This window comes from Lissotriton vulgaris, chromosome 1_1 (genome assembly GCF_964263255.1).
Source record: "Lissotriton vulgaris chromosome 1_1, aLisVul1.2, whole genome shotgun sequence".
Classification (NCBI taxonomy): Eukaryota; Metazoa; Chordata; class Amphibia; order Caudata; family Salamandridae; genus Lissotriton; species Lissotriton vulgaris.
In genome coordinates, this window is record NC_141685.1 from 2,122,068,965 (window position 1) to 2,122,095,979 (window position 27,015).

Consider the following 27,015-nt stretch of genomic DNA (forward strand, 5'->3'; position numbering starts at 1 on the left):
GGATGAGGTGTTGAGGGTGAGTGAGGTTGAGGGTGGTTGAGTGAGGATGAGTGAGAGTGAGGGTGAGTGAAGTGTTGAGGGTGAGGTGTTGAGGGTGAGTGAGTGAGGGTGAGGGGTTGAGGGTGAGTGAGGGTGAGTGAGTGTGAGGTGTTGAGGGTGAGTGAGGTTGAGTGAGAGTGAGGGTGAGTGAGGGGTTGAGGGTGAGGCGTTGAGGGTGAGGCGTTGAGGGTGATTGAGGGTGAGGGTGAGTGAGGGTGAGGTGTTGAGGGTGAGTGAGGATGAGTGAGAGTGAGGGTGAGTGAGGGGTTGAGGGTGAGTGAGGGTGAGTGAGGGTGAGTGAGGGTGAGTGAGGGTGAGTGAGAGTGAGGGTGAGTGAGGCGTTGAGGGTGAGGTGTTGAGGGTGAGGGAGTGAGGGTGAGGGGTTGAGGGTGAGGGATTGAGGGTGAGGGGTTGAGGGTGAGGTGTTGAGGGTGAGGGGTTGAGGATGAGGTGTTGAGGGTGAGTGAGGTTGAGGGTGGTTGAGTGAGGATGAGTGAGAGTGAGGGTGAGTGAGGTGTTGAGGGTGAGGTGTTGAGGGTGAGTGAGTGAGGGTGAGGGGTTGAGGGTGAGTGAGGGTGAGTGAGTGTGAGGTGTTGAGGGTGAGTGAGGTTGAGTGAGAGTGAGGGTGAGTGAGGGGTTGAGGGTGAGGCGTTGAGGGTGAGGCGTTGAGGGTGATTGAGGGTGAGGGTGAGTGAGGGTGAGTGAGGGTGAGGTGTTGAGGGTGAGTGAGGATGAGTGAGAGTGAGGGTGAGTGAGGGGTTGAGGGTGAGTGAGGGTGAGTGAGGGTGAGTGAGGGGTTGAGGGTGAGGCGTTGAGGGTGAGTGAGTGAGGATGAGGTGTTGAGGGTGAGGTATTGAGGGTGAGGGGTTGAGGGTGAGGTGTTGAGGGTGAGGGGTTGAGGATGAGGTGTTGAGGGTGAGTGAGGTTGAGGGTGGTTGAGTGAGGATGAGTGAGAGTGAGGGTGAGTGACGTGTTGAGGGTGAGGTGTTGAGGGTGAGTGAGTGAGGGTGAGGGGTTGAGGGTGAGTGAGGGTGAGGGTGAGTGAGTGTGAGTGAGGGTGAGGGGTTGAGGGTGAGTGAGGGTGGGTGAGGGGTTGAGGGTGAGTGAGGGGGAGTGAGGGTGAGTCAGGGTGAGGGGTTGAGGGTGAGTGAGGGTCAGGGTGGGTGAGTGAGGGTGAGGGGTTGAGGGTGAGTGAGGGTGAGGGGTTGAGGGTGAGTGAGGGTGAGGGATTGAGGGTGAGGGGTTGAGGGTGAAGAGGACCAAATGGCTCAATACCACAGAAAGTAAATTAGGCCTTGGCTAGCATTTCATTTTATGTTCGGACATTCCCTCATTCTTTCTAAATTCTCTTTAAAGTTTCTTGAGCGAAAAGTATTTGAAAAATAAGCTATGCCATTTAGAAAGATTTACAACATTGAATATAATGTACAGATTGACAGGCCATAAAAATTCTTCTCTTTCCTCCAGTATTTTGATGTTTTTTTTTTTACTTTTTGTAAACAGTGCTTTACAGAAAAGATTTGCAAAGCCAACTGCTCTGATCTCACATTAGACGGGCGAGACTCATTGGCTTGCCCAGTGTTTGTTTCTTTTTCCGTGGCTGAAGATGACCACCGCTCCACCACGTGAAGCAGTGTACAGATTTTGAAAATGAATGCGTGGACTCGTTCTAGACCGAAGCCAAGACATGAGTGGGGTTCGCCTCTGGTGCACCTTGCAGTTCCGTGTAATTCGCTTGGGCGCCTAGCATGGAGTGGTTCACTCGGTTTGAAGTGGAAAACAGTTTTGAAAAAAAAGGGTGGCCCGCTGCTTACTTAACGTGCGCTGTAGTGGTGAGGCCTGGCGGTTGGTGGACGGGCCTGTTTATATTGGAGCTCGCTGGCTCGTGATCCCGTGGAATTGTTTACCCTTTCTCTGCTGCTGCATCAGCGCTTCCGTGTACTAGGATGCGTGGTGCGTAAGGAGCGAGTTGGCAACGCGCATTTAGTAAGTGATGTCAGGCCCCTGGTAGCCCGTGAGAAATCCGATCTGGATGGCATTGTATCGAAGGAAGGGATGTTCTTTAAACTGCCGATCCGCGCGCGAGACTGTCTAGAATGGATGCATTAAAGCCCCTGAGTTTGTGACAATAATAGAATTGTATTGCTACATATAATACGGCAGCATCTCTTGGCAACCTTCACTTTCAAACCCAGGAGTTTGGCTTCCTAGGCGCTAGCAGTTCCACCTGTGCATGTTCTTGCGAAGTATTGAAATGTAACCGAAAGGCCGCGTGGTCATGACGTGTTTCAGTTTCTAAGGCTGAAAAAGGCAAACCAGCACTGCTGCAGCTTAACCGTTTTAATGCACCGTACTTTCAAACGTGAGCTTCCACTAGAATATCTTGAAAAATATAATACTGCAACAACTTTAATACATTTTTACTTTCCCTCTTAGCATTTTTTTTATTGTTTTTTTAATTCTCGCTTACCGTCTATCTGAACTTACAAGACCACTTAGTACTGCGCAGAGATGCACATTTCAACCCCCTGTAGTTTTTTAAAACTTCAGATAGTTAATAACACGTTATAGTTAAAATGAATCACAGACGGAGCGCGTCTTTTCGTTTGTATTTTCCAGTGGTCAGACATTCTCTTAAGAGGATAAATGTTGATCTTCGAAGCACTTGAGGGGGGAGGAGAAATGCGACGCGACATGGCAGGCAGGGGAGGGGGCGGAGCGGGGGTGTGGGAGGAGCGCGGGAACAGACAGAGTAGGAGGAGGAGAGTAGGAGAGGCACGGCCTAGCGGCCGTGCATGTTCTTGCGAAGTATTGAAATGTAACCGAAAGGCCGCGTGGTCATGACGTGTTTCAGTTTCTAAGGCTGAAAAAGGCAAACCAGCACTGCTGCAGCTTAACCGTTTTAATGCACCGTACTTTCAAACGTGAGCTTCCACTAGAATATCTTGAAAAATATAATACTGCAACAACTTTAATACATTTTTACTTTCCCTCTTAGCATTTTTTTTATTGTTTTTTTAATTCTCGCTTACCGTCTATCTGAACTTACAAGACCACTTAGTTAAAATGAATCACAGACGGAGCGCGTCTTTTCGTTTGTATTTTCCAGTGGTCAGACATTCTCTTAAGAGGATAAATGTTGATCTTCGAAGCACTTGAGGGGGGAGGAGAAATGCGACGCGACATGGCAGGCAGGGGAGGGGGCGGAGCGGGGGTGTGGGAGGAGTGCGGGAACAGACAGAGTAGGAGGAGGAGAGTAGGGGAGGCACGGCCTAGCGGCCGTGCAATCAAGAAGTGAGGGGGCGGGAGAGTAGGCAAGGCAGGCGGCTGGGGGCATGTGCACGCGCTTTTAAGCTCAATGCGCATGCGCATTGAGCTTAAAAGTCACGGGCACTGCAAGGAATCGCCACGATTCCTTGCAAGTTAGATAAAGAGTGGATGAGCCCCCATAGTCTCGCTTGCTCGATGCGCATGCGCATCGACAGGCGAGACCTAAAAACAACTTCACTAAAAGATGTGTTTTTAAATTGTGAATCCAGAGAACAAAACTCCAATTTTCTATCTGTTCCCAATTGGAAGTTACACTTGTAAAGTATTACAAGGCAGCTCCTATGCTAACCTATGAGAGAGATGGGCTTTGCTGTAGTGAAAAACAAATGTAACAGTTTTTTACTACGAAACATGTAAAACTCAACAGCACATGTCCTAACTTTTAAATGCACTCCACCCTGCCCATAGGACTACCTTGGGCCTACCTTAGGGATGTCTTGCATGTAGTAAAAGGGAAGGTTTGGACCTGGCAAGTAGGTGAGCGTGCCAGGTTGACATGGCAGTTTATTACTTTGGCTGCAGGGCTCATTCCCCCGCTGTGCTGGGGGGAGGGTGGCGCACACAGCGCCCCCATTCACATAACGAGCTCAGCTCGTCATGAGGCACAGTGCTCGTGTGCTCATGACGAGCTGAGCTCGTCACTGCCACACCCGTTTCCGTGGAACGTTCAGCACAGCAGGGGATTTATCCCCGCTTGTGAGCGTTCCACGGCTCATGACGAGCTGAGCTCGTCATGAGCATCCGAGCACCGTGCCTCATGACGAGCTGAGCTCGCCATGAGCACCGGAGGGGTTAAAACTACTGTGCACACAGGCTCTGCAGTGACAGGCCTAAGACAGATTTGAAGGGTTACTCGTGGGTGGTACAATCAGTGCTACAGGGCCACTAGTAGCATTTGATTTACAGGACCAGGGCACATGTAGTGCACTGTACTAGGCTCGTACCAGTGAATGGAATATGCGAATCATAGAGAAACCAAATGCCATTACATGTTAGACACAGAGCACATGCACTTTAGTACAGGTAAGCAGTGGTAAAGTACCCATACTCCTATAACCAGCAAAAACGAAGTTCAGCACAGTCAAAAACAGGAGATCAGAAGCAAAAAGACAGGAGAAACCATGCCAAAAGATGCCATGTATAACACAGGAAAACACCTTTTAGCTGTTTCCTCACTAACATACTTCTTCATCAACCACAGATGATTGCTCATTTCGGGTAGCTCACATCCTCACCTCTTCATTCACTTGCTTGCATCTACTCTTTAACATCCTCTAGAACCCTTTCAATATTCTTCTTAGATTTGACAAGCCCCTTGTGTCAATTCATTGTCCAATATGGGTAAGATGGCAAACTTCGCCATCATCCAGTTTAACTGAATTGCACAATATCTCTGTGTTTTTTTAGGTTCCAAAAACACATATTCACCTCTGAATGGAAGACATCATTCTTAATGCAAACCCAGTGCTCCACCTTGGCTGATATCTGTCCCACATCAGTCTTGACCTCTTCATGTATAATATCACCTATACAAATCTTCCATATTTTCTAACTTGATGGGCATTTCTCCTAAAGTTCACTCCACTACCTTGGATTGTTTCATCCACCTTGGAGGTGCGTTGAAATATGAAACGCTTCCTCTTTTCACCTCAAAAGAGCACAACATGTTTCATTTGAGATTGTCCTGTGTGAACACGCATTTTCTTTTCATCATATTTATAACTACCACCACCTTCTAGGCAGCAAGCAAACTTCCCTAAAGGTGTGAACTAGCCAGCTCTGGGAAGAATCCGGATCACATGCAACACCCAGTAGAGCATTTGCCAGAGAATACAGCACAGGTACAGCACATAGTTAAGTGCCACCTGGCTCACAACAGCACGATCTATCAAGATGTACCACACATTATCATAGAATAGACTCATTAATACAAAACTTTGAACGTACATCTAACATATCCAAAATGTTTCCACCAGCTTACTACCATATATATACATCTGACACACAATGGGCATTCCTACCAGTCAAGAAGATCCTTATGCGGTTTCTGGTCCTTCCCACTGGCCTCATACATCAAATTCACAAAACAATAATTCTGACACAAGCTCACTTGCCGCTGAATCAGTTTCTGGTCTGTGTTGGAAACATTGAAACCATTTTAGGAAACTCGCCCCCTAACGTTCAAAAAGTATTTACTAATTGCAGATTGTGCCCTATGTAACTCCTAATAAGAGCATCAACAGGAACAATGCGAATTGGGCGCTACATGTGTACTATTCTCACATTCACTGAAGAACACAGCTAGATTTTAGGAGGTCATACTCACTACAGATTATTTAAATTAATACAATGTGTGAATACAACATCAGAACAAAAATATAGCACTTACATTGCTAATGTAATTTGTGGTATGCTTAACCTTCTGATGCACCAGTACTATGACTTTGCTTCTTAATATGTTCTTGTGCATTCTTACATTATCTTTTGATTTTGTAATTATTTTCATCAACAGTGTCGCGAAGGTTTTCACAGATACTTCGGAGACAGACGTCTTTAAATCATCTATGTCAGGTACTTAAAACATATTTATTAGTGTGAAGCTGTGAAATGGAAAAAAAGAACTGCTCTCTATAAATGTCCCTTTTACTTGTTTGCAAACCTTCCCCTATCACAATCTTAATTTTGTAAACTGGTGTCAGTCAGAACCCACACAGCACGCTGCACTACCCGAAGCAACCCTTCTTTGAAATGCTAGACCCTAGAGCTAGGTTCTTGTACATCAACTACCCTGAAATAAATACATATGTAATGTATTCAAAATCTATGTAGGAATGTTTGAAGGTGCTAAACAATGAAAGGTAGAGGGATACAGAGGCTCCTCAAAGTTTTTGACACACTGACCTCAAAGGTGCTTATGGGATAAAGCCCTCAATTTTAGTGATTCAATGAGTATCCATGATAGAGTAATGGACAGTTTCAAAGAAACATTTATTTTTCAAAAATGAAATGAACTTCTCAGGCCAATACATGTTTCATGACTATAGTAGCTTCATTGGGCCAATATGCAAAAACGATACAATATTCATGGTATGCACAAAAGATAATGCTCCGGGGCGGGTCTGGTGGCTCAGTGGACTAATGTGTTCACAATAGGGGCCAGTGTTCGACTTCATGGTCACAGGTTCAAATCCCGACAGGTCTACTCAGCCTTTCGTCCATCTGAGGTCGATAAAATGAGTACTGTTGGGTAACAATAAACATCTGTTATTGAGTGCCTTGATACCCTTGGGTGATACATGTGCTTTACAAATACACATGTTATGTTTTGCAAATTGCTGAGTGCAATTCTGCAGGAGTCTGTAAACAGCTACGTAGAATTGAACTCAGTGGTTATCATGCCATGATTATTCATTTGATGCACAGCTTTTGACTGGAAATACTACAAGTATGGTTTACTTCAGATCTTGTAAAACTCGTTGTTTAATTATATGTCTTATTATTATTATTATTATTAAAAAATTTTATAGAGCGCGTAGCCACCCTGAGGTATCCCAGCGCTGAAGATCCCTACATCTGTGGGTCTGGGGGCAAAAGGGGGGGGGGGGGCGACAGGTTCAGAAGGGGAGATAGTTAAGTTAAGGGAACAGGTGAGTTTTCAGCCGTTTCCTGAAACGTAAGAAGTTAGGTTCTTTTCTCAGGTCTCGGGGGAGAGCATTCCAGAGGCGTGCGGTGTGGACCGAGAAGCGTCTTCCACCCGTGCGAGCTTTCTTGAATCTGGGAAGGATGATAAGGGACTCCTTGTCCGATCGGAGGGATCTTGGGGCTTTGTATGGTTTTATGAATTTCCTAAGAATAGGGGGGCCTTGATTCTGCAGTAGTTTATGCGCCAGGCATAAGGCCTTGAATATCACTCGTTCCCTCACTGGGAGCCAGTGAAGGAGCTTCAGTGCAGGTTTGGCTGAAGCTCTGGCAGGGGTGTTAGTGAGGATCCGGGCAGCCGCATTTTGGATTCTCTGTAGTTTGTTCAGAGTAGCTTCGGGTGCGCCGAGATAGATTGAGTTGCTATAATCAAGCCTGGAAAGTATAAGGCCTTGGATGAGAAGTCTTTGCGAGGTGAGTGGAAGCAGGGGCAGGATCTTTCTCATTGATTTCAGTAGCCCGAAACAAGTACCGGCTACTTTTTTTGCTAGGGTGGTGAATGAAAGGTCGGTTTCGATCCATACACCCAGGCTTTTTACTTCCTGTTTTGGGTCTGGGGGGGGGGGGCCCAGACAGGGTGGCCAGATGTTCTGGGGGAAGGTGAGTCCTTTCTGACCCAGAAGGAGAATGTCCGTCTTTGAACCATTCAGTTTTAAGGCTGAACTGTTCATCCACCCTTGTATCTGCGTCAAGCAGTTGAATAAGTCCGCAGGTTGTTGACTAGGGTGGGATAGGGAGACAACTAGTTGTGTGTCATCCGAATAACTGACGATGCTCACTCCGAACGGGGTGACGACCTCCTCCAATGGGGACATGTAGATGTTAAACAATGTGGGGCTCAGGGAGGAGCCCTGAGGCACCCCACATTGGAGGGGTGTTTCGGAGGAGCGGGTGTTATTCTCCCAGATCTGGAAGGAACGTTGGGCCAGAAAAGAGGAAAGCCAGGATAGAGCAGTGCCTTCCACTCCTACCCTCTTGAGCCGTTTGATCAGGAGTTGGTGGTTGACGGCGTCGAAGGCCGCGCTCAGGTCGAGGAGGATCACTGCCACTGATCCTCCTTCGTCTAAGAGTGCTCTGGCCTCCTCCACCGCCGCCAGGAGGGCGATGTCAGTGCCCTGCCCTGGACGAAAACCTGTCTGCAAGTTTTTTAACAGGTTATTGGATTCAAGAAACTGGGATAGTTTCTTGTTCACCAGTTTCTCAGCAATCTTGCTGGTCCCGGGGAGGAGGGATATTGGTCTGTAGTTGGTCAATTCCGCAGGATCCAAGGAGGGTTTCTTTAGAAGCGCTTTAACAACTGCCGCTTTCCAACTAGGGAGGACGACTCCTTGTTGTAAAGACGCGCTGATCAGATGGGTGAGGGGGGGGGATGATGATGGGAGCTACTTCCTTGAGGGTCCGTAGCGGGGCGGGGTCCCTGGGAGATCCGCTTTTGATGGTTTTTAGCGTATTCTCGACTTCTTCGGTGGTTATTTGCCCCCAGGAGGATAGGCGGGGGGAGATCGGAGTGTCGGGGGGATCGTCAAACTCGCTCGGATTAGTAGAAGGGATGGAGTCGAGGATTTTTTTTAATCTTTTCTTGGAAAAAGCTGGCTAGCTGATGGCATTTTTCCTGGTCTGCTTTGGGGTCTGGGGGGTTTTTCGGGCCGGGGTCGGGGACCTTGAGGAGTTCTTTAAGGATGGTATAAGTTTCTTTGCTAGAGCAGGCGGCTTTTTCAATTCTTTCCTGGAAGAATAGACTTTTTGTCTTGCCAATAGAAGATTTGTATATTGATAAGGAGGTGAAATAGGCATCCTTGTTAGCATTGGATTTCTCCTTCCTCCAGGAACGTTCAGCTCTTTTACAGTCCTGCCGTAGCGACTTGAGCTCTGGAGTATACCACGGGGCCGAAGGTATTCGTTTGGCATGTCTGAGAGTGGCGGTTTTGGAGAGGAGTGTGTCCAAAGAGGATGTGATCCAGGAGCTAAATTGTTTATCGGCCGTAATTGGGTCAGAGGAAAGCGTTGGAATAGAATTAGAGAGAATGGAGGACCATTCGGATGGTAGGAGTTTATGCCAACGTCTGTCGGTGACTTTGATTTTCGCGGACTGGGGGGTGACAGTAGGAGACTCCCAGGAGATGGGGATTAAAAAGTGATCGGTCCATGGCAGTGGCAAAGGAGGACTGGTGGTAATATTGGCGACATTGGTAAGGACGGGATCTAAGAGGTGTCCCTTGTCGTGGGTGGGTTCGTTATTCACCAATCGAATGTTAAGTGACAGAAGGTCCACAAGTAGGTCGGAAGCGGTCCGGTCAGTGGGATCTGTGAAATGGAGGTTAAGATCGCCTACGATAAGAAAGTTGGAAACGGAGGAGGCTAGTTGAGAAACCGTTTCGGTGACCGCGTTGAGGAATTTCCCAAGAGTACCCGGAGGGCGGTAGATTAGTAGTTCCGAAAGGGAGTGCGCCGGGGAGGTTTGGAGGGAGAAATGGCAGCTTTCAGAGTCTTCAATGTTGGCGTCATTGGTTCTACAGATGAGGTGTTCTCGGTAGATTATAGCCAACCCGCCTCCTCTTCCTCTGGGTCTATGAAGGGTTTGGATGAGGTAGGGTAAAACTAACCTGTCTCACGACAGATTAAACCCAGCTCACTTTCCCTATTAGTGGGTGAACAATCCAACGCTTGGTGAATTCTGCTTCACAATGATAGGAATAGCCGACATCGAAGGATCTTATGGAACGAAGAACTGTATTTCACAAGTTTGCAAAAGAGCAGAATCTTTCATGCATACTACGAATTTTGCATCGTTATTTCATTTTAGCCCTGATGAAGCGACTATTATCGTGTGTCGTGAAACACGTTGACCCATGATGTTCATTTTTGAAAAAATGAATATATATTTGAAGCCCTTAATTACTCTATTCTGAATACTCATTGAATCACTAAAAAGACCACAAAACCCAGTCTCTTTTTTTGTGATAAACCCTAAACTCTGTGTGTACATTAAAGTGCCTGGGCGAACTTTCTGAACAGCAGGGCCCTCTCTGTCTTTTTCATTTATGTATTCATTAGTTTGGAGTGAGAGCTTTGGGAAATTGCTGACAGAAGCTCTTGCTTCTCCAGTATTGAGGTGTCTTTCATAGATTCACATGCTTGAATCATTCCCCGTCGTCGTAGTGGGAGTCCCACTGTACATAAAATAGCAATATATATATATATACATATATACATAGTATACCAATAGCATAGCAAAAGAATTCCATAGGTAGTATTGTAACATAGCTATCAGGAAAAAAACGTATCACTTTATTAGCTCATCCAAGTCATTAGATATAGTCCAAACTCCAGCCAATCAGGCGTCTGCACCCTCTAGAACCTTTCCCCAGAGGCTCAGAACATCAATTTTGTACTGCACATCGTGTGAAGGGAGTCTCCCTGAGCTCTGCTCAGTACTTCAACTTCCTCTTCAGGAATTCTACTAACATCTTCACTACAATGTCTACTACAAAGAGATCACTCTTCAGATACTGTGAGTCCTGTGGTAAATTCCGATTTCATTCTGAAGACCCACACAAAAAGTGTATCTACTGCTTACATCCTGACCATCAGGTGAGAGATTGTAACATATGCCGGACTTTTCCTCAAAAGACCTTAAGAGTAACCCTGGGCGAAGCACTACGCTACGCTCGTGTAGTTTGCGAAGTTTGCGCAACTTCGCACTACACGAGCTGCATGTAGCACAGTGCGAACACGCGTAGTGCAGCGTAGCGTAGTGCAGCGGTCATTTTTTGCTTGTTCGCGGTCCTCAACGTCATGTTCGCGAGCAAGCAAAATGACATCCCGGCGAGATTCTCAACGCGGGAAAGTCAGGTTTCTCATTGCGAGTGGTTGCGCATGCTCGTGACCGCTCGCGATGAGAAACTACCAGTTCGCGTTGAGAAAGCTGCTGCTCTAGTAAAAATCTACTCGAGCAGCAGAAAACTACAGCTCGCATGGTGCAAGATGCCGTTTTCAATGATTGCTCAGTGCCGGATGCTTGTCCGCACTGTGCAATCATTGAAAACGCATCTTGCACAGTGCGAACATGCTACTACGCAGCTCGCGTAGTGCTACGTGAAGTTCGCGTAGTGCGAAGTGCACTTCGCGTAGCTTCGTGTATCGCTACTTCGCGAACTACGCCCTCCCTTACTTAAGAGACAGAGAAGGACGTCTACTTCTGTGCTACAGAAGCTAAAAATGAAGGATGATCCATTATCTGATGTTGATAGTGATTTAGGTCTTAAGACTGTTACCTCTAAGAAAAGAGATAGTGAGGCGGAGATGACATCTCCTAAGGTTAAGGTATTGAAGAAACACCACTCTTCTAAACGTGAAGGCCAGCCTTCCTCATCAAAAGGGACTCCAGCTCTCCCTAAGGGTCAATCTCCACCTTCTACGCCTCCAAGATCTAAGTTTCAGGCTTCAACTCTCTGCCTGAAAACATTTTTCCACAGAAAACTGGCATCTCGTCGACGAGCTCGTCGTTGTTTCCTCCGTCGACGAAGTCCTCCTTCATCACAACTACAACGACAATTGCTACCTTCTCGTTGCCTAAACCTGTCATGGTGATTTCGTCTGCATCGTCTCCGTCGACGCTTGTCTCAGTGACAGTGAGGCCTAAGTCAACTACAACCTCTCTCTCTTCGTCGATGACGAAAAAGAAGCATTCGTCAATGGACGCTTCTTCGTCGACGAGACCCTCCAAGGATCAATCGGTTCCACCGACGCTTGCCTCGTCAATGCCTGCCTCGTCAACGCCTGCCTCGTCAACTCCTTCTTCGTCGACGGTCCCTTCGCCGACTGTTGCTCCGTCCACGGCAATTAAGTCTTTACAAACTGAGGTACAGATATGTCTCTTGTCGACGGCTGCAGCTTCGTCGGTGGAATCTCTGGTATCACCTCCAGGTTTTATGCCTCTAGTGCCTTTGAAGCCTTCAGCAGCCCCTTTGCCTCCCTCAGAACCAAAAAAGGTCTCTTTGCTTCAGCGTAGACAGTTTTCAATGGACCTTTTATTGCCAATCCAAGCTGCTCCAAATCTTCCTGTGCAATTTTTTGATTATGGGGTGGATGAGGAGGATTCAGAGAAAGATGATAGATTTCCAGCTGCTCATAGTCCTTCAGAGCTTCTCATCAAGTGCCAGGATATTGATGATGACAAAGAGTATGACTATTACTCAGAACCAAATATTAAATCGCAGCCTGAAAATCCGAATGCACAGATTCCTTTGTCACTCATTTCTAATCTGCAACATATGCTTGACGACTGCTACTGCCGTTTTCCTCCTTCAGAGCCAGCTTCATCGATCCCTCAGACGCCTATTCCTCCGTCTTCTTCAGTTATTGGGCAGCCCCCTCTGGTTTCACCGGTGGCATCTACTTGTCACAACATAGGGGACATACCACTGAGGAGGACAGAAAAGAGAGGGAGTTAGATGATAGATCCCTACTTACTGAGTGGGATTACCAAATCCAGACTTCGTCGCCTACCACTCCAACTCCTGTGGACTCTCCACCTGTGGATATAGTTGGATTTCATGTCCTCATGGACAGAGCGGCCAAGAGATTCCATCTCCCTATGGCCTCCAAGGACAAGGATTGTTTTCTATACGATTTCAAAAATCAGCCACAGAAACAAGTTAGGGCTATACCTATAATTGATTTCATCTGGCAGGAGGGTTTGAAGGTCATGAAGACACCTACCTCCATTCCTGCAGTCTTGCCATGCTTGGATAAAAAATACAAGGCACCAGACAATTCACCAGCCTGTTTAATTGGTCAACCGAAGCCGGACTCGGCTTGTCTCCTTTGTTTGCTCCTCCTGATCGAAAGGGCAGACGACTTGACTCTATGGGAAAAAATGTTTCCACCATGGCAGAAACTACTGTCTGGGTGGCTATTTCCCTTGCTATCCTAGGCCATTATGAAAGGCAAATGTGGTAGGACATTTCGCCTTTTATCGACATGTTGCCTGAATAATCTAAAATCGAAGCTAGATTCTCCAGGAGGGTGAGCGGATCTCTGCTCAGATCATTGACTGCACACTCTTCCACAGGTTTTCGCCAACTGGCAGGGGCAGCAATCCTTCGAAGGCAGGGCTGGTTAAGAGCTACTTCCTTTCGACAGGAAGTCTAAACTAAAATTATCGATATGCCTTTTGATGGCGAATCACTTTGTGGGCAGCATATAGACGCCCTTCAAGCAATTAAAAAAGATACCAACACCGCACGTGCTCTGGGCACTTTACAATTTAAGAAGCAGCCTTTTCGAAGTGCGAGGGGTCGTGGTTCCTCCTATTCCTTTCGAGGAGGCTACAATCGGAACAGGCAGTACCAGTCTTATCAATGACAACAGCGTTACTCTTCTTCCCAGCAACAGTAGTCTTACCGTCAGCCACCAGTTGCCTTGTATAAGCAGTACAGAGGAAAAATCTGCCTACAAAGGCAGAGATTCTTCAGAAAAGCAGTGACAACCGCCACCTGCCGACCACTCTACCCATCAATCAAACCAAAGTTGGGGGGCAAATCTCCCATTTCTTCTCAAACTGGCATGCCATTACTACAGATCGATGGGTTTTGGACATAGTATCCAGAGGATAAACTCTAGAGTTTGTAAAATTTCCCTCAAATTCTCCTCCCAGAGATCCTCCTCCGGCCCATCTGAAGGAACTTTTAAGCCAAATCAAAGTCATGTTAAAAAAAGGAGCGATCGAAGTGGTTCCAAACTTACAAAAGGGGACAGGTTTCTATTCAAGATTCTTCCTCATCAAGAAAAAATCGGGGGATTGGTGCCTCATTCTGGACCTTCATTCCCTCAACAAGTTCCTCGAAAAACAATAATTTTGGATGTTGTCGCTCCAAGAAGTACTTCAATTACTATCTCAAGGGGATTACTTGACAACACTGGTCCTTCAAGATACCTATTTTCATGTCCCCATCCTACCCAGACACAGGAAATTCCTACGCTTCAGAGTGGCTGGCAGAGATTTCCAATTCAAAGTCCTCCCCTTTGGTCTACGCTCTGCGCCTCGAGTACTCACCAAGGTCTTAGCACCAGTGGCAGCACACCTTCGTCAAGTGGGCGTCCGAATATTTCCCTACCTCGACGACTGCCTCATAAAGGCGCAGTCGTTTACAGTTCAACTAGACATACTCAAATATGCTGGTCTCTCTTTCAGTCACTAGGCCTGTCCATAAATCTGGAAAAGACGCACTTCAACCCCTCTCAAGTGCGGAGGTTCATGGGAGCCATGATAAATACTCAAACGGCAAAGGCGTATGTATCAAACGAAAGACAGCAGCGAATTTCCAAACTGGCTTCTCTTCTACATGCATGAAAGTCTGTTTCTGTTCGACAGTTCAAGTCGCTTCTGGGGATGCTATCTTCATTCATCCATCTAATCCCCATCTGTCATCTCAAAATGACAGAAGAAAATCGACAAACAATTGCAACAGGTCTCAGGGTCCTTCGACGATGTAGTCATCATCACATCTCGGATGCAGAAAGCGTTGCTATGGTGGACTCACATGCCAAACATTTCAGCAGGCCGCTCCTTCACAGTGGACGCCCCAAGACATCCCTTGGGAAAACGCTGGCGGAGAAGACGGATGAAAACACATCAATGCAAATTGCTACGAAGAACAAAAATACATTGGAGTCAGTGACACCCACAACTTTTTGGGATGAGAAGGATATTTTTATTCCACGTGTCTGTCTGACTTTGACAGAACACTTTTTTTGGTCCTGATGTATAGGTGGCTCTAATACTATATCCACCTAAGCGTGCGCAGACCTTTCTCGACACAAGGGAATCCTACCAGAGACACAAAACAAGAAAATAATTTGAAGTGTAACCACCATAGAAAGGAATCAAATCTTTCTTTTGTCTCTGGCAGAAGGAAATAGGATCCCATATATGTTCTAAAATGTCTTTCTATTTGTGGCACTGTTCATGTTGTGTGAATGGTAGTGATGTCATGAGTGATGGCACTGACCATGTCATGAGTGATGTAATATGTGACCTCATCAGCAGTGCATTACACGCACAAGTTATAGTGAGTCCAACTAACTATAACGTGGAATTTCAATGGTTTTATGTCAGTAAAATTTCCAGCTAACTATAACTGGTGTGAAACCTATGGTTTTTTCAGTGAATTTAATAGGTTTTTTAAATGCTAATTCCTAACTATAACTGGTGTGAAACCTATGGTTTTTTCAGTGAATATATATATATATTGCTATTTTATGTACTGTGGGACTCCCACTTCGACAATGGGGAATGAGTCAAACATGTGAATCTATGAAAGACACCAATAATGGAGAAACAGGCAAGTAACTTATGTTCTTATTCAGAAAATGTTATTTATTTTTATTTAGGAGGTTTTCTATATCGCTAACAAGACCCGAAGGTAACAGAGCGCTTTACAGTAAGAGAATGACAAATAACCAGCAGTAACATGACATATGAAAAGTGATAGCAATTAATGAGTGCCAATAGTGCAGGAGAAAATTTGGACAGCAGAACTTCTTTGGTAACAGGATTCAGCGTAGCCACATAGTTCAGGGGATGCTATTTTATCCGTGTTATCCACTACCTAGGGAACGGATAAGGAACAAGGATTTAAGTTGATTCTTGAATTCCACGTAGGATGGTATGGTTCTGATGTGCCGGGGGATAGAGTTCCATATTTTGGGGGCGTTTCCTGTGAAAGAGCAGTCCGCTGTTCTTTTCTTTCTGGTTTTGAATCAGGCACCTGACCCTTTTTTAAATGATAGATGTATGGCTTACTTTATAGAACAACCACAGAACACAAGGACACCAGACTTTGGGTCACAAAAGGCAAAGCATCAACATGGAATTTAAAGACGCTAGAGGCAATAATTGAATGCTAGTCAGGGCGTGTTGCCTCTAACATTTTCATTAATGCTACTAGGGCTTGTTCACTCTTTTTTGTGTCATAATTTTATTGGAGTCTTTTAGTTCTAAAAAGCTAAATAAAATGGGTTTTGGTGCCTAATGTACTTAGTATTAAATGTTGGTTGATGTGCTGGACATCATAATGAACACCTTAGGAGCTGCTGAGCAGCAGCAGATGATGTGTCAATCTCATCCTGTCCGGCAAATGCACCATTATTACATACTTAAAAGTTGTGGAAATGATCCTTTACTGACAGTTATTGCCCTCTTTCTCAGAGATGCTTGACTGGCACAGCCTGAACAACTCATCACTGCATCCTAATGTCTGAATTCTACAGGGAAAAACACAGATGAAATCCAATCAGAACTCTCATCCAATCAGGACTCTCCTGTGATTTCCCTGGATTCTCCAGGGAGACCATTGAGTTGTCCTTGTTGAAGGGAGCTTTTCCCAAAATTCGAGCTGGTATTGGGACGCCCTCCTTCTTTGCCTTTTAACAAGGAGCTGGGCATCACTTCCTTCCCCATAGTCCATATTCGAGCTGGAAGTATTATCTGTCTCCTTCCTGTAACCCCAGAGATAAGTATAAGAATTTGCAATCTTTGGGCACTTTGCCTGTATTTGCCTAACTTACGAGCATTAAATACCTCTAGTCCAGAGCGGTACTGTCTTTGGGACTAGGACTTACGAGTACTGATGGTGACAAGCCTTCCACAGAAGGATTATTTCAGCAGCCCAAAAAATGGCAAAGTGGTATTTCAATGAGATACAGATGATGTTTTTCATGATACTCTAAGTTCCCCTCTTCCAGGCACTTTGTAAAGTCAAAGCAATAGGTGGCAAGCACACATTTTAGGGCTCCTTGAAAGTGTTTTTTTGTTTGAATCATATTGGTATGTTTGTACACTTGTATTTATTTAAATACTTTTGTGATTCTGACAAGAGGTGTCCGAAGGAAGGAGTGTGCTGCATTTCTGCCCTGGGTTCAAGCCTGGCCTCGGGAAATACATGTCGAATGGCCTTGAAGTGAAAAGCACAGCATCTGAAAGTTTTATAGCTAGCGCTGTATACAACACGTTCCCATGTAATACCCCCCTCCGGGGTTTTAACACCAACTGGGATGTGTACATTTCTTTTAAGGTGCCCCTGGATGATCATACCTGGTTTTGCTTCTCAGCTCTACATCAGACAAAGTTTGTCCTTTCAAAATAGAATTTAGAGCTCTGTCTATATTTGTTCACGAATTGAATAGCTTTCAAAGCGCTACACAAGAGTCCTAAATTAGGTCTATGTTATTGTACACTCTCATTCAGTGAAAATCATAGTACGCTCTTTTGACGAAAATAAGCTCCTGGTCCACATGAGCAACTATTTTCAGATGACCCTTTGCAAGGAATAGACTTTAATATTAATAGACCCTAATGCTCAGTGACAACAACAGTGGGCTTGGATAAGCTGTTAAATTGTGTGTTTGCGTAGTGATCAAAGTTATAAGTTGTGTGATATTTGTTGTAACTGGTAACTGCCAGGTCCGATAAAGTTTGTCCCTTCTTTAAATTTCAGAAGGTAAAACTTACCAGAATTTAACAGGGGGCAAGGCCTGGTATTTCCGGGGCCACTAATATTTTACTACAATAAGCACCAAAATTAGCATGTTATTGTCCGAAACTCCAGTTTTACATGGTGCAATAATTATTGAATCCAGCAGGGGTCACTCATTATGATGCCCAGTTGTTGACATGAGACAAAACTCTTAAAAACAAAACTATAAATTTCAAACATAGCCAAGGAACAGTATTGGAGGCCAAGAACATTGGTACCTTTTAACATAATTCTAAAGTTTCTCTCTCCGGGGAAAGACAGTGCACTTATAAAGTTTTAACGGTTTTTCCATGAGTTTTTTTCCCCAGTTTAGGCAGAGGCCCAGTTTGACTGTGTGATGTTGGCAATGAAAATTCCTCCCAACGCCACGATTGCCCTTATAAACGGAGATGTAATAAAGGCCTTTCTCGGTGGTGTGCCCAGTAAAGTAATTGAAGAGATTTACTTTCACCGCAGGCTTCCAGGACGGTCATTCACAGCGCAGACATCACCTTTCAGATGCTGGAAGACTGGAGGAATGTGGATCTGAACAGCATCACCAAGCAGACGCTGTACACCATGGAAGACTCGCAGGAGGAGCACCGGAAGCTCATCATACGATGTGAGCACATCCGCCGGCTGCGCGCGCACCCTTTGCCTGATCTGCGTCTGTCGTTTTATTTTTTAATTTCAGTTTTCCAGGGAGGGGACATTGAAGTGGGGGGGTTGAAAGGAGTACAAATGATACGCTTGATGGAATAGATGGGCGTACAGCCTTTTCAAGAATTCCAGGGAGTTCCATTCTAGGCAAAGGGTCAGAATAAAGGAGTCATCTATTCTAGGGCAACCCTTGTACACGGCAGACATGCTCTAGAACGGGAATACTTCACAGAGTGTATAGAGAATTTGTTAAAGAGACCAGTGCCATAGTAGGTTTTCCATAGTGTCAGCAATGAACATACATACTCCCCTGATCTGGTCGTAACATAAAGCTAAAACAGGGATATTTCTACCCTAGGCCGGTTCTAGGATTTTCGGGGCCCTGGGCTAAAGGGGAGGTGCGAGGCACCTCTAATTTACATAAGTGACACCTTCTGGGCTCAGAAAGCTTCTTTGTGCAGATTCCTCCTGGGCCGCAGTTCCTCCTCGCAGCCACCTACAAGCACCTCTTTTACAGCTCCTATCAGGCTGAAGGTGTGAGAATTGCTTGGGGGGCTGAGAGTTAAACCCGTGGGGGCGCTAAAGTGCTGACAATGGACATCCTGTGTCTCTAAATGGTCCGGGCAAGAGGTGACCCCCTCCCCTAGGCCTTCCAACACCACCCCTTAGAGGCACAGGGAGAGGGCCCTCTCCCATGGGCCCAATTGTAAAGAGACACCTTTCTTTCAATTGCACCAGCAAGACTGGCAGGGGTACATGAGGGCCAGTGGGATGTTGCAATTGTTTGGGGCCCCATGCTGGAGGGCTGAGTGAGAGGCCCTGGGTGGTTGCCCACACTGCCCATGCCTAGCGCCGGCCCTGTGTGTACCCTTAAGACTCCTGAGTCACTGCACCTGCTGAACCACGGATAGCTACACTACACAACTGAAAGAGACCCCATCATAGACATATGGTCTGCTGGTCCGGCCACAATATCTTCATTATCCATAGTCACTGTAACCTCCCAGAAACAGTTGTAAAAGGTAAGATAAATGAGTGAGTTAAAAACGTGCTGCTGAGATCTGTGTGTCACATGCAGTTCAGAGTTTCAAACCCAAGCAGGTCCTACTCAAACTTTCATCTCATCATCCTCCTGAAGTGAATGGTATTAACTAGGAATAAAAGTTATCTCTAGTATGTATGGCAATATGGATGGCATAACCTGAATAGGGAGCGCAGGGAGTTTGGATATGGGTAGCTGTCAAAGTAAGGCACGTTTTTTCACGTAGGGGTTCTGAATGTGGTCATAAACAACATGAGCGTGACAATGAGAACCCATTGGCTTGTACTTTTTTGTCTAGGACCAAAGCTAGAGCAACATAGGAAAGTAAATGGCTGAACGTGACCCGATTTGCCCATTTGTCGAAAAATGTATCTGTTTGTTCTGTTTCCATGCTGAGCTGTTTACCTGGGTATTGCAAAACTCAGATCTTTTCTGTACAATTATATGTGAATGCCCCTTCCTATGCTGGTATAGCAAAACAACATCTGAGTAACAGGGTAGCTAACTACTGATCTGACACAAGACCTTTGCACTATTTTGTTAGTGTTTGGCCATGAGATACATTTAATAGCATTTTATGGGGTGTCTGTGTAGCAAAAAAAGTGTCTTCATGGGGTGATGTTTAATGGCTGCAAATAATAACTGCTAAAGCCCATAAAAGCTGCAGGTTTCCTTTGGGTTTTACTGCCCGGTTTTGAAGTCTAAAAGGTGCTTCTGCCTCCTACTGCCATTGGACTTGATATATGAAATGCTAGCCTTAGTAAATCTTGAGAAGAGTGAATGGACCTTTGTCAACAGGAGTGTGAAATTGTGCTGGTGGGAGCTTTTAATAACCACGAATAAGAGAGGGACTCTTATAATTTATTGGTCGCTGATGGCTATTCAACTTAGACGTTCTGGCTGGCTTTGCGATTGGAGTTTACCTTTACATGCCATTTCCTGCTTTTGTAGTCGTAGAACAAATCTGTGATAAGAAGGCCTCATAAACTTAGCCGATAACGTCTGAAAATAAATGAATTTGCGCCGTAGACACAGCTGAAATATGGCTTGCTGAATGGACCGTATCGGCAGGAAATTGCTGACATTAATTACACTTTGCCTTAATTCCTGCATCATAAGTCCCCACTGTGTAGCATTACAATATTAATTTCTAGGTAGCCACTGTCTTGATTTTATAAGTTCACAGTTCTTTTATTGAACGAAAGTCTCCTCTTTGTGCGAATATTTCGAATTATATTCGGGAAGTAACCTCTGAGCGCATCGAGACATAGTGATGTAAGGAATGCTTCAACTCACAAAGCTGACTGGGTCCCTATTGCCACAGAACCCCAAGAGCACATCATTGGCAATTTGTTTAAAATATATATGTAATACAAGGCGCCAGAGTCCTGACACCAAAAAATAGAAGTCCTCAATGTCTTAAACCATAACAAAGCAGCTAAAGATACTGGCTTTATGCTATCATTCGTCGCCCGCCATTACATTCATTGTGTCTGCTCCTCATCGTCCTGACCAATGTGAGAAGAGAGGAGCATAGCAACACAACAAGATGATGGACAGAGTACTGAACTTTTCAAACAGTCAACCCCAGTCACAGATCTGGGTTTCATCCATTGTTCTTTAGCTCACCATGCCACCCCAGTGTGGATCCAGCCATATGCAAATCAGTCTTGACCCTGCTCCCCATGGAAACAATCCAGCCCGAACTCCCAGGCCGGGTCCTCTCTAGACCGAAAACAATCCAGGGACCGATTTAGGGGTATCACCCCTCATCAGCGAGAGGAGCATTCATGTGTTGCTAATAATACAGACTGGAGCGATTTAGCCTGCAACACCTTCTGTAGGACCCATTTCTTCCTGTTATTCTCCTGCCAGGAAAGATAGATACAGTTGATATATCAGATGATCTTGCTAGGGAAAATCTGAGTACAAGCTCATGTTTAGCAGGAGCCACAAATATGGGATTTCTGGCATCCACACTGTGAGTTTGAAGATTGTCGATGGAGAGACAGCCATGAAAACAGCTGATGGCTCATGTATGGTGGTATGAGAGTCTGTACTGTCATGACGCATAGCTCGTTGCTGCTTTTCAGACAGGGCACATGCATTCTCGATTCTCTGGAACACAATGAACTTGTCCATTCAAAGAAATGCTTGGAAGCCTTTAAGTTACCATATTGGGGGAGTAAGTCATACAATGCCTTGACTAAAATTTGGAACATTTTACATTGTTTGGGAAGTCTATTACTAATATATTCTGAATAAATGATTTCATGACAAAAAATAAAAGTCAAGACCCCTGCCTTCCATTTTGAAAGAGTGAGAGTACAACGCAAGTAAGAGAAGCCAGTCAGATTTGCATGCGTACCCATCTGGGCACTGTGAGAGGATGGGACGGCTGAAAAAGACATCTATGGGTACAAAAACTGTTGAGCAGCCAATGTATGAATACTTCTGAGAATTAATATTTTAAACATGCAGCAATATGTGGAAGTCAACCACCTCCTGCTTCTCTCTTTGAACGTTGTTCTGACCCTTTCTGACATGGAAAGCTCTCAAAAAAACTTTCTAAATCTGATTTTGGGACATGACTGCAGCAGAAGACAGTATTGGAAGATAATTTAAGCAGTGGTTTCCGACATGACACAGCAATGCACTGTGGGTCACTTCTCCGGGCATATGTGCATTTGCTGCTTCGAATTTAGTAGCTCCCACAACGCGTTAAAGCAAAACATACTGCTTTTTGAAGTTATCTATTGTGAAAGAGTTATGCAATAAAATCCACTTCATTTCTGAATTAAAGATCTCTGAATAGTGTGGACAAATATATCAGCCCGGGGCCCCTTCCGGCTAGATCTAAGGATATACATATTTACTTGCACTATTAGCCTTGTGGTACCTTTTGTTAAAGATATATAAGACGCTGCATTATTCCTCCCTGTATATCGATCTACTATGTCCATTCAAGTTAGTAGGTGAGCATTTCATACTAGGGCATCAGCAGTGCTTGATATTTGTCGGTGATCGACACAGCACCTTTTTTTAGGTCTGTCCTGAGCGCACAGGTGGTTTGCATCGGGACTTTTAGCTAAGGCTTGACAGCATAGCTAATTTTATCAACTCTAAAAGGATAACCTGCTCGGTTGAGAACTCTGGCTATATTCTGTGGCTCTCAGTGGAAACCAGAGAGAGGACTGAACTCTTACAATCCACCCACAAAGGCATTTTTCAGGGCAAACTACAGAACAGCTTGGAGAAATTACAGCAGGCACCTCTCGATTTTACCAAACGTCAATCTCTCTCTGTTCTAAAAATATATATATGAATTTAGAGGTGCAAGCTTTTTTTAAAAGGCTCTGCATTATCAATCAACACTTTTCTTCAAATGACGTGATTTGCATCCCGGGTGTAGAGAAGTCACTGTACAGGCACGACTTACCATAGAGAAAATCAAGAGTTGACTGGAATGTAAGAGAGGGCCTGCGTCATATTCCACCACAAACATCTGTTTAATTTAATTACTTACCAAAGGTTAGACTGAAAGGGCAATAATGTATTCAAATGTAAATCAATTTTCTCCCGTTATACAGTTCAAAAGCAGTCGAGTGGTCATACTCTGTATGGTCTTTAACCGCTGCAAGACAGAATAAACCCCAAAGTAAAGGTTGTTTCCAAAGTGCTGCTTAGCTAGCACACTGGGAATAAGGAATTTACTTGCCCTTGGACTAGTTTTTCCCAGAGCTGAGCCACGGAAGCTGGTGATATTGTAGCTGCATCGCTGCACGAGCAACGTGGTTGGTAAGCAAAAACATTGAAACCGTAAGTGATGGTCCCGGGCAATGTTTTAATGCAAGTGACCCAATAGTTCTTAACTACCCCACAACTGTCACTTCACCACCTCTGTTTTTATTACTTCTAAGATGGTTCTGGCTTGTAATTGATTGATCTATCCCGCCATGTAACCCGCCCAAAGCCTTCTGTTGACCCCCATTAGGGTTATGACCTATGGGTTCAGAAACCATGGTTTAGGAAGAGTGGTGACCTCATTAATCATCAATGGAGGGCTACGCTACCCTGCAAATGCTCCCGCACAAAGACTGCTGGATAAGAACTAGGCCTATACTCAGTCTCAACTTCACCAACAGAAAATAATGCTCGGTTTCGGAAACCAGGAGCGGCGCAGGGGTCCCCTAACCCTTCAGGGGTCCCCAAACCCTTGAGGGGCCACATTCCACCCAAGACCAATTAATATTTGTGAGACATGGGAGACTCAAAGACCCCTCTTAATATTCTACAGGGGGCCCCCATCATTTTACTTTATGCCACTGAACCCCAATCTACAGCTAGCAATAATAAATAAGAACCAATCTTAACACTATACATGTTATTACAGTTCATTTTGTGTTAGAGTAAGCAGCTCTTTTGGGGGATATTGTACCATGTGACATTCTCATTTTGCCTGTTTTGCTCTGTTCCCCGGCAGTGTATCAGGAGTTCGATCACCTTCTGGAGGAGCAGTCGCCCATTGAATGCTACATCGAATGGCTTGATTCCATGGTGGACAGATGCGTTGTGAAGGTCGGTACTCAGACACAGCCCACTGTAAATCCGAGAGTGCACTTTACGTTTACTGGGGAATTAGGTACGTTGTTGACTATGGGCTGGGGTGAAGCCAGGGCCAAAGGCTCACTGAGGGCTTAATGAAACGTGAGGGGCCTTCCTAGTGGAATACTTTGAAGGCCTTCCCTCCACGATCGACAGACTTTTGCGGGTGAACATGACTGGAGACTGCGGTGGCCTCCCTGGGATTAGAATCTTGGAGTCCCGCTGTCCTGTTGGGCTTGGGCCATGTTTTACACTCCTGATGGCCACATTATACTCTAGAAATAGGAAAAGTTGGGCCTTTAAGCACAAGATCAATTCTCTTTAGAGACAATGTTGCCAATCTATCATGATGCTTACTATGGAATGAGTCAAAGGTTGTAGGTCTGTTAGTCATTTTGAGACCCAAAGCACAGTTTGTATAATTTTGTTCGGACAGTTCAGGCTTAAGAGGACAAACAAATAAATAATATTTAATATATTCAGATTATAAAAATTATAGCGGAACTAGCAGAGATTTCCAGAACAGGGCTGAGTTCTGAAAACAGTGTACAGAGACCAGGGACCACATTGCTGAGCATGTTGTTTCTCATCACTGGAGTTAGGGAAGTCTTACTTTTCTGGGTTGTCCGACTGCCCCATGTCACCAGAGGCACATTCATCCTATCCTATCCTATTTATCAAGTGAACAACATTCTGCTCACGGAAATTGTATGTTTGCTTGCTCTAGTCTTATATGGCTTTACAGGTCGCTGTATGTTGACTGCTGCTAGCTTTAGAAAAACAAGCATTGGCAACACATCTCACCTTTAGGGCCTATTGGCTTAGTCAGTTGTCTCAAAGCATCCCCGATTCTGTGTAGCATAGTTAAATAGGAAAAAAACAAAATGATGTGACGCAAATGGATGAACTACTGTCTAGGCGCACATATGCAATGACGCTGAGCCTATTTTATTTTCATTTGCAAGTTGTATCTGCAAATGAAAGAAAAGAATACATTAAAGCGTTTGGGGAAAGTATGGGTGGGGGAGCCGCACAGAGGGCTTGGGTATTGGGGCAAGACAAAGGGTTCTAGAGGAAATACCGAGGGTGTGGGTGGGAGGAAGCAACCTGTGTGGGTGGAGAGGAGAAGCACTGGGAGACAGAGAAGGAGGACATGGGCAGGTGAAAACAACACAGAAGACAGGAGGAAAGAAATAACACAGAATGGGGGATGGGGAGGAGAAGCAACGGGTGAGCGAAGGTGGGCGTGGGTGGGGCTCGTATCTTTTAAATACACCCTCTAATGTAAATACACAGAAGACTGAACAGATTATTTATTTATTTTAGATGTTCGAGCATTACTAAGCCCCAAATTGCTGATATGTGTATATTTCTTTCAAACCCTTTCCACAACAACATTCTCTTGGGATCTGCTATTATGATTGGATGGCAAGTCATGACTGGCAGTAGGTTACAGACAATTCGCTTGTGGCTCTAAAGTTTATTTGTAACATCGTGATCTCCTAAACTGTATTACAAAACAATTATTCGCAGTTTTGGAGCAGATTGTTTAAATTTCCTCTGTAACTTATTTGAATGGGGAAAATCTTGCATAAAAATATCAGCTTGTTAAATAATGAATGCATGTATTTATTGTATTTGAAATGATCGATTTTCTCGGTTTTGGAACAGGCAGGCCTAGAGCCCATGTATCCACCTCCTAAACCCTTTCACTTCTTTACGTAAATATAATGTTATGGTTTTCTTCCCTTCATCCTGTTATAGTTTTTTTGGTTTAGTTTTTTTGGTTTTTATACTCAATTTATCTCCTTTGATCATATACATCTGCAATTTAAACGTAGAAGTATTAATTTAGCGTATTCTTGCAGAAGGGAAACAGTTGGTGCACTAAAACACTACATTAAATATTTGACGGATTCTCGATGTTTTCATTCTAAAGTTATGTTTTCTTCATTTTAGCATTATCCATCATACTTACAAGATCAAAAGAATGTTCTGCATGGAATAAATATTTGAAACTGTTACGTTATGGGTGTTTAGCTGCAGTTTAAAGGTTGTATGTCAGAATATCAAGCACAAGAATATTGTGCTACCAAAATATTGATGTCTAAATATAGAACACAAAATAATGTGAATATAAGCATGCACAGATAGAAAAGATTTACTATTCTTAACTCCAATTCTATGTACTTTATATATATATGTATTTTTGCACTGTTTAGCACTTATTATTTACACAATACACCAATAGGGTGATATATGGGGTTTCTTAAAATAGAAGCACATCACGAATATCAGTCAGTAGACATAGAAATGTGTGGGGGGGGGAAATTCCCTAGTGAAATAAAGGACAAAGGAATGAAGGCACAGGTGGGCAAACGAGGATGTTAAGAATACAAAAGCATTTATGCCATAATAATATAAAAACAATGTATTTTACTACCATTTTGACCTTCCTTGCTGCACAACGTTCCAAATATGTATTTTACAAGTATTTTGTGTTACCAAGATGTATTTTACAAGCACATCCCCCCCTATTTGATTCTGATTATATCAAAATGAGATTCTTACTAATAACCAAATTTGGCGTTTTATAACTATGATAACCAAAATACAATGGTTATATACATAGAAAAGTAAGAAAGACTATGTAAAGTCCAATATGTCTTTTATGTCTATTGTAAAGATAATGTAGCACTTGCACTTTAAATAGAGGTGTGCTTCACGATGATGCTGTCATGTGATCAAGGCAGGGATCTGCCGAAACGCGTCGTGAGGGCTTTGGTGGTGTTTGAAAAATAAAATCAAAGCACCAAATTGGGTCTGCCTTGTCTTGTTTGTGAATCCGGCAGGAAGTTGCAGCAGGAGCAAGCGCGATTGAATATATATATATATATATATAATGTATGTGTATATATATATATATATATATATCACCAAGATGCATCTATGTGGAATTAAGGACCAGGTGTACGACCATTCATTTTTGTGAGTCGCAAATTACGTCAAATTGCAACTCGCAAAAATGAATGTACAACAGTGTCTCAGACACTGTTTGCGATTCCAAATGGGGTCGCAAATTGCATGCCTCATTAATATTCATGAGACTGTCGCAATTTGCGA

General features: G+C 44.4%; 1 protein-coding gene across 2 annotated transcripts in view; it reads left to right on the plus strand.

Moving 5' to 3' along the window:
* The window catches only part of RFX4 (regulatory factor X4), a 267,277-nt gene that overhangs the window by 162,202 nt on the left and 78,060 nt on the right, over positions 1 to 27,015 (plus strand). For both annotated transcript variants that reach the window (XM_086939196.1, XM_086939205.1), the window contains exons 10-12: positions 5,882 to 5,940; positions 18,063 to 18,207; positions 23,771 to 23,865. In XM_086939196.1, the coding sequence (XP_086795322.1) occupies positions 5,882 to 5,940; positions 18,063 to 18,207; positions 23,771 to 23,865 (299 nt within the window). The remainder of the gene's footprint in view (positions 1 to 5,881; positions 5,941 to 18,062; positions 18,208 to 23,770; positions 23,866 to 27,015) is intronic.